The sequence below is a fragment of the Streptopelia decaocto genome (genome assembly GCF_964273445.1).
Source record: "Streptopelia decaocto genome assembly, chromosome: 1".
Taxonomy (NCBI): Eukaryota; Metazoa; Chordata; class Aves; order Columbiformes; family Columbidae; genus Streptopelia; species Streptopelia decaocto.
This window is the reverse complement of record NC_138663.1, coordinates 87,982,224-87,989,962: the sequence shown is the minus strand read 5'-3', so window position 1 is coordinate 87,989,962 and position 7,739 is coordinate 87,982,224. Positions and strand designations below refer to the sequence as shown.

Genomic DNA, 7,739 nt, shown 5'->3' with positions numbered 1-7,739 from the left:
TATAGGTTGGGAGATTACATATTAGAGAGCAGTGTAGGGGAAAGGGACCTGGGGGTCCTGGTGGACAGCAGGATGACCATGAGCCAGCACTGTGCCCTTGTGGCCAGGAAGGCCAATGGCATCCTGGGGTGTATTAGAAGGGGGGTGGTTAGTAGATCGAGAGAGGTCCTCCTTCCCCTCTACTCTGCCCTGGTGAGACCACATCTGGAATATTGTGTCCAGTTCTGGGCCCCTCAGTTCAAGAAGGACAGGGAACTGCTGGAGAGGGTCCAGCGTAGGGCAACGAAGATGATTAAGGGAGTGGAGCACCTCCCTTATGAAGAAAGGCTGAGGGAGCTGGGTCTCTTTAGTTTGGAGAAGAGGAGACTAAGGGGGGACCTTATTAATGTTTATAAATATATAAAGGGTGAGTGCCATGAGGATGGAGCCAGACTCTTCTCAGTGGCAAACAATGATAGGACAAGGGGTAATGGGATCAAGCTGGAACACAAGAGGTTCCACTTAAATTTGAGAAGAAACTTCTTCTCAGTGAGGGTGACAGAGCACTGGAACAGGCTGCCCAGGGAAGTTGTGGAGTCTCCTTCTCTGGAGACATTCAAAACCCGCCTGGACATGTTCCTGTGCGACCTCACCTAGGTGTTCCTGCTCCAGCAGGGGGATTGGACTAGATGATCTTTTGAGGTCCCTTCCAATCCCAAACATACTGTGATACTGTGATACTGTGATACATACTAATAATCCCTGTAGTTCCAGAACATCCACTTGATGTTTCAAGTTACATTCAATCTACAAACTTTAGGTGAGGTCTAAAGCCCACTCCAGACAAGTTCATGGCAAATCACAAAGAGACAAAGGTGGCATATATGGTATTTAGTAGAACTACTGCCAGATAGTTTAGTCAAGTTTGCAGCTACTGCCACGTTTCATGCCATCGCAGGTTCACTCAACACCCTGTGCAGAGCAGTGTCTGTCACCAGCTCCATTGGTAAGTAGCAACACAGTGCCAATAATCCCTATGCCCCAAATCCAGCCTTTAATCCATGCCACAGGAATCCCGTAGTAACAAATGAAACCTCTCAGCACAAAATGTGATTTGATTATCAATGTTTTTCCATTGTTGCTTTATGCATATGGTTGTCCAGTATCCTTATCACAGCATCCCACTCATCGTCTTCCTTCCCAAAACTTTCTAAAATGTCTACCATGCTTTTATCTTTATGTAGGCCTAGATGTCACATTTCTTAAGCTTCTAGAATTTATGTATAATTGTGTGGGGACCTATTTTTTTTAATTTTCTCAACCTAATTTGAATAACACTCCATTCTTACTTGATCACTGTCATCTCCTGCTCTGCTCTTAACTCTGTCACACCATTTCCACAGTTTCACCCAGACTGGACATGTTACCACAAAGCTTGTGCTTGTCCACCTTTTAACATTCTCTTCAGTTCAAGCCCATGCACTCAACAATAAATTGTCTTATTCAAGTTTCTTACCTCAAAACAACAATAAATGCCAAAAGGAGCACCAGGTCCTGCTCCCCAGCTGGGTATGGTGCCACAGAAGGTTTGGAACACTTTTTGTCAGAAATACACTTGTGTCCTTTCTCTAGGCTGGAAGCCAAGATGGGTGCAACACTTATCTCAGGACAGGTGATTAGACAAGCAGCGTAGAGATAAGTCTAACAGCTTAGCTTCTCCCCTGCAAGCATTTGAGTCCATTTCCTCAGACTTTAGCACCTTTGTGAAACATTCCCACAAGCAGAGTCTAAACCCTCCTCACGCAACTTGTGAGTCTCGGCAGAGACAGCACCAAGTGTCACATACTGAACTTTCACAGCCTGCTCATTGCTAGCTCAGAGTATGCAGTGCCCAGCAGGCAGAGAAAGGGTCATTACTTCAACGATTCCTCCAACAGCATCAAAGCCAAGAGAGCAATCAAGTTTAGGCACAGATTTTGTATCTTCAATTTCTGAAAACAAAACTTAACAGTAAGAGAAGCAGTAATCAGCAATGCCATCTTAAGCAAAGTCAGTTCACCAAAGGAAGAACAACGTTAGGGTTGCACAGAGACATAGTGTAAAACTAAAAAAGTCCCACATGTGTAACAAAACTATCAACCGCACTTTTTTTGCTCTAGATTGTAAGAAGGAATCAAAGGACACAACCACCTTCCCACTGTCATGTCACACAGGCAACAAAAAAGCCAGAAAACAAAAGCCCATGCGTGCCTAGCACAAAACCAACAATAAAATGTCATAAAAAAAAAAAAAAATTCAGGTGAGTGACCTCTACATACATCTGCAGTTCCTTGCTAGCCCTTCCACTGAAGTACTACTGACTCAAGAATTTGAGTTTGATATGGAAAATATTTAACTCTTCCTAATAGAGAATGAAGTTTAAATCCTAGGGTACAGCCATCAGAATTCTTCCAAATTATTTTGAATAGGGGAAAGCAAATCCAGTTTTGACTCTACAGAAAGTTCATTTCATAAAGCTGTGGTCGTCTTTGTACAAATACAGTTAGATCCACCGTCACAAACAGCACTACAAGATTCAGCATGGCTTTGCTGAAAGCAGTAATGGGGTGGTGGTACTAGCATGATTCCTCAATTTGCATCAGAAGGAAAACCTACCAAAGGCCCATCTGTTCATCCACAACACCAGAGTAATCACTGTTCTCATTTCAATGAGTAAGCAGACTTTTCTCATTCTCTTCATCCCCACAGCACACTGTTTTGAATGAGGAAGGCAATGTCATTTGTTTACTTAAAAGAAACAGAAATCAGGAACACTGGTCATTTGCAGACTTTTATTAAGAGGAAAAAAGTATCTTCTATAGCAGCAGTCAAGAGTTAACAGTGGAAAAGCCACAAATGTGATGCTCCATCTGTCACTAGAGAGTCTTTATAAATAGGTTGTTTACATTGGTTCTTTGAAATAACTTGCAGCTTTCCAGAACAGTCACACCACAACATCATCTAGAAGAGAGAAAAAAAAACACAGCTTCACAAAACATGGGATTTCCACTGGATACTGAGAGACAGTTCAACAATCAACAAAAAAGCCCCCAGCAACATCCCACAAAAACCAAACCCCATACTGGCCTACCACCAGAAACCTAAGTTGAAGTACAGATCTATTAAAAGACAACAGAGGCAGAAACATATTCTGCCACTGAAGAGCTAATCACAACGGCTTTCCCGCCCTTACAAGACAGCTGTACTTACACTAGCAGCAATGAGGATTACTTTGCCTTTCCTCTCATAAGGAAGATACCCTTGCAATCGTGAAGTGCACTCTGGGCCTTCCAGTGGCATCAGCTGAGCTGCCATGGCACTTCAGAGGCAGAGATCAAGCATGTTCCTGAAGGCTATACTTACCACATTCATAGTCCTGCTAATCTCGCTCATATCTTGAAGCCCAGTGCTCTCATACACTCTTTGTGAGCTTCAATTAGGTGCCCACAATTTTCTTCTCCCTTCTCAATGATGCTGCAAAACAAGATTTCCAAGGTTCAGCAACAAAATATTTGCTTAATTCTTAGTCAAAGCCACAACTGACAAGCTGTTTGGGACAATCAAAAATCCCTATCAGGCTCCAGAGATCATTCTGCCTATCCTGTCCAGGGTAGTGCTGTTTTGGAAAGTATAATGCCATCTCAGAAAGGTGTCCAAGGCTGGAGCGGTGCACATGAAACTCTGATGAGATGCATAACAGAGTTTCCTATTAACAGGCCAGTGTCTGTTCTGGCCAAGTCTAGATAGGGATTTGTTACACAACCTAAGGCTGTTACATCACTTCATTGAGTATGCTGATCTCACCAGCAACCAGTTTCAAATCACTCGATACAGAAGCAACAAAACTTATCCAATAAGAGACCAATACAGAATAGGTTGACCAGTACATAAAGTTTTAGTCCAGCTTCAGTTGTTACTTAGGGAACCTGAAGGTAAAACAACCCTGCCCAGCTACTCTTTAAAAAATTATTTACCACATATGGTAACTTTTGATTTGGTGTATTGCATATCCTGCAAAAGCAGTTCAGACTGGCTCTCTGACTGACTTGCTTCCTGTCCCTAGAGGTGAAGATTCCACCACACTGCAGAGAGCAGGTCACAGGTCTGATCAACATTCATCTGCCACATTACATTATTCTTGCTGCCAAAGGAAGAGACTACCAAATGGTGAATAACTAAAATATTTTCTTAATCATTTAAGTTTTATTACAATAAGTATAGACAGGTGTGCTGGCCACCAGGGCAGCTGTATCTAACCCAGGACTTGTATCCTAACACCCTGTTCTTAGCGGGCCATGGATTCCAGTATTGTGGCACCTACTGAATAACGTCTGTACCACTTGTCAGGTAAAAAAAAACAAACAACACAGTTTGGTCACCAGATTAAAGTAATTTACTGTCACAGACAAAGGAACTATATTCTGGCAGTGCATTTCATGCTATTTGATAGGTCCTAGGATCATGACTAAGCCTATAATTACAAATGCAGCTATATACATCACTATCAAATTTTGCACTGCTGTGAGAAATGCCGTCCTGAGACCTAAAAAAACAAGTATTTTTTAAAAAGACAGCAGTTAAACAATTAAAATGTTACTACCTACTGTTAGCTGTTGCTTCAGTCAGTCATGAGCAGCAAAGATTTGTAAGCAGCATTAAAAGCTAGTCTCTGAAACCTGTTTCAAACTAGGGCTGTTAGATATTAAGCTCTTAATTTCTAGTTAATCCTATTACAACCGTTTCTCACCCACTCTTCCTCCCCTATTGGATCACACAGAATCACAGAATGTTAGGGATTGGAATGGACCTCGAAAGATCATCTAGTTCATTCTCCCAACTGGAGCAGGAACACCTAGATGAGGTTACACAGGAATGTGTCCAGGCAGGTTTTGCATGTCTCCAGAGAAGGAGACTCCACAACCTCCCTGGGCAGCCTGTTCCAGTGCTCTGGCACCCTCACTGTGAAGAAGTTTCTCCTCATATTTAAGTGGAACCAACTGTGTTCCAGTTTGAACCCAAATGCTCCAGCACCGGGACGCGGAGGGCTCCCCAAACCCTTCGGCTGGTGCAGAAACTCCTTGAAGGTACCAACGAGCAGGGCAGGAAGGGAAATCCACTGGGCCAAGTCAGGAGAGGGCAGAGGACGGGTTAAAAGGCACCAACAACCCGACGACGGGCCGAGCCTGCGCAGGGGAACAGCCGCGCAGGAGCTGCCACCCGCCCCAGGGAGCCCAGGGCCACCAGAGGCCGCCCCTCCCGCCCCGCTTCCCCGAGGCGGGAGCCGGCCCTCACCAGGCGTCCCGCGCTTTCTTGGTCTCGGGGCAGGCGCAGCAGGGCCTCAGGGGCTTCTTCTCCTCCCGCACCTCCCCGGCGCCCTTAGTGTCGCAGCTGGCGGCAGCAACCGTCGACATGGCGGGCGGCTCCGCCGGCACCCTCAGCCCGAGGGGAGGAGAACGGGCTTGCGACCGGCCGTTAGCGGGGGTCCCCGCGCGACCTGTGAGAGCTCAAAGGCACCTCGGCGCGCCTCCGTCACAGCGCTCCGGGGTTCCGCTGTTTCCGGGTAACCTTCCCCGCCGCCCGCCCTTTGCCCGGCCCGTCTGCGCTTGCGCCGGAGGCCCGCGGCGTGCCGGGTAGTGTAGTTCGGGAGCCCTCCTTCCGCCCGCCTCCCCGCAGCGGGTGCGCATGCGCGGCCGCGCGCTCCTGTCACAGAATCAGTGTTAGGGGTTGGAAGTGACCTCGAAAGATCATCCAGTCCAATCCCCCTGCCGGAGCAGGAACACCTGGATGAGGTTACACAGGAATGTGTCCAGGCGGGTTTTGAATGTCTCCAGAGAAGGAGACTCCACAACCCCCCTGGGCAGCCTGTTCCAGTGCTCTGTCACCCTCACTGAGAAGAAGATTCTTCTCAAATTTAAGTGGAACCTCTTGTGTTCCAGTTTGTACCCATTGCCCCTTGTCCTAGCGTTGGTTGTCACCGAGAAGAGCCTGGCTCTATCCTCATGACACTCACCCTTTACATATTTATAAAAATTAATGAGGTCACCCCTCAGTCTCCTCTAAGCTAAAGAGACCCAGCTCCCTCAGCCTTTCCTCATTAGGGAGATGCTCCACTCCCTTCATCATCTTCGCTTCCCTGCACTGGACTCACTCCAGCAGTTCCCTGTCCTTCTGGAACTGAGGGGCCCAGAACTGGACACAATATTCCAGGTGTGGTCTCACCAGGGCAGAGTAGAGGGGAAGGAGAACCTCTCTTGACCTACTAACCACGCCCCTTGTAATACACCCCAGGATGCCATTGGCCTTCCTGGCCACAAGGGCACAGTGCTGGCTCATGGTCATCCTGCTGTCCACCAGGACCCCCAAGTCCCTTTCCCCTACACTGCTCTCTAACAGGTTGTTCCTCGACTTATACTGGAACCTGGGGTTGTTCCTGCCCAGATGCAAGCCTCTACACTTTCCCATGTTATATTTCATTAAATTTTTCCCCGCCCAACTCTCCAGCCTGTCCAGGTCTCGCTGGATGGCAGCACAGCCTTCTGGCATATCAGCCACTCCTCCCAGCTTCGTGTCATCAGCAAACTTGCTGATAGTGCACCCTTCCCTCAACTGATGGTCTACAACTGTTATGCCAGTGCGAGGGTTAGAGGGTTATAAACAGAAGTGGATCCCCATTCTCTAACGATCAACCAATGTGTTGAAAGAAATGTTTGCCAGGAGCACTCAGTACTTAGGAGGCAAAAAGAAAAAGGAAACAGGAGCGGGCAGGAGTGTGTAAAATGGCATCAGCAGCTGAGGGAACCTGCCAGATGCCGCAGCTTAGCAAGAGCAGCCATGGACAGAGGGGATTGCAGTTGTGCTGCAGCTAGACTCCATGATCATAAAGTTGTAGTCAGCTACCTAAAGCCCTTTTTTCCTCTTCAAACTGTGGGGAAAACAAGGGCTCAGTTCTTTGTTGCACAGAAAACTGGAGATCTGTGGGAGCAAAGAACACGTGGCTGTGCAGGTGCTGCACATATGAGCAGAGCCATCACCACTGGCAACATGAAGTGTTGCTGCTTCGTGGCTGGGGGCCAGCCTGGCTGGTCCCTGCCATGGACAATAAGGGGAGAGATACACAGCTTCTTTGCCTTTGCAGTCTGCCCCAAATCGGGCATCAGGAGCCGCTCTTGCCTTCCAGGAATCTGCTATATACTTGGCTATTGCCACAGTCATCATCATCTCTAAGGCAACTGCGTGCTACACCTGTGCCTGCAACTGACCTGAATGATGAAAGGGTTATTTCTGCACACATACAGACTGGCAGGCATGTTGCAGAGCAAAGGGACACCCCACACAGGTAATGTGGGAAGGTCTGTACATCAGTGGATGTGCTGCTGCTGAGAGCTTGGAAGGGGAAAAGAACATGCCCACTGGGATGCAGCTGCTATGCCTTTTAATGGCATGTAGCAAGAGTCAAAGAATAATTGGCAGCTTATAGCAAGTACTAAGGGGGTCCAAAATTGTAGGAATGCTGACAAGAACATTTGGAGGGGCTGAAAGCGTGTATTTTAGGTACTTAATTAATTTTTGATTTTTAGGATGAGTTTGTGGAGGCAGATTATCCCATACTTATCAATCACAGATGTATGTATTTTAGTCTGTGATGAAGAGTAAATAGCAGTAGCTACTATAAAATAGGTTATATGCTCTCAGTCTTGCAAAATTTGGGAGCTCAAAATATC

The 7,739-nt window shown here is 46.9% G+C and overlaps 1 protein-coding gene across 1 annotated transcript; it reads right to left on the bottom strand.

Annotated features, from left to right (window-relative positions):
* Positions 1-2,796: 2,796 nt before the first annotated feature.
* COX17 (cytochrome c oxidase copper chaperone COX17) lies at positions 2,797-5,611 on the bottom strand. The gene is made up of 3 exons (XM_082076140.1): positions 5,311-5,611; positions 3,382-3,492; positions 2,797-2,979 (listed from the first exon to the last, which is right to left on the bottom strand). The coding sequence occupies exons 1-2, from the start codon at positions 5,427-5,429 to the stop codon at positions 3,408-3,410; spliced, it is 204 nt and encodes a 67-aa protein (XP_081932266.1). The 5' UTR covers positions 5,430-5,611; the 3' UTR covers positions 2,797-2,979; positions 3,382-3,407.
* Positions 5,612-7,739: the final 2,128 nt, after the last annotated feature.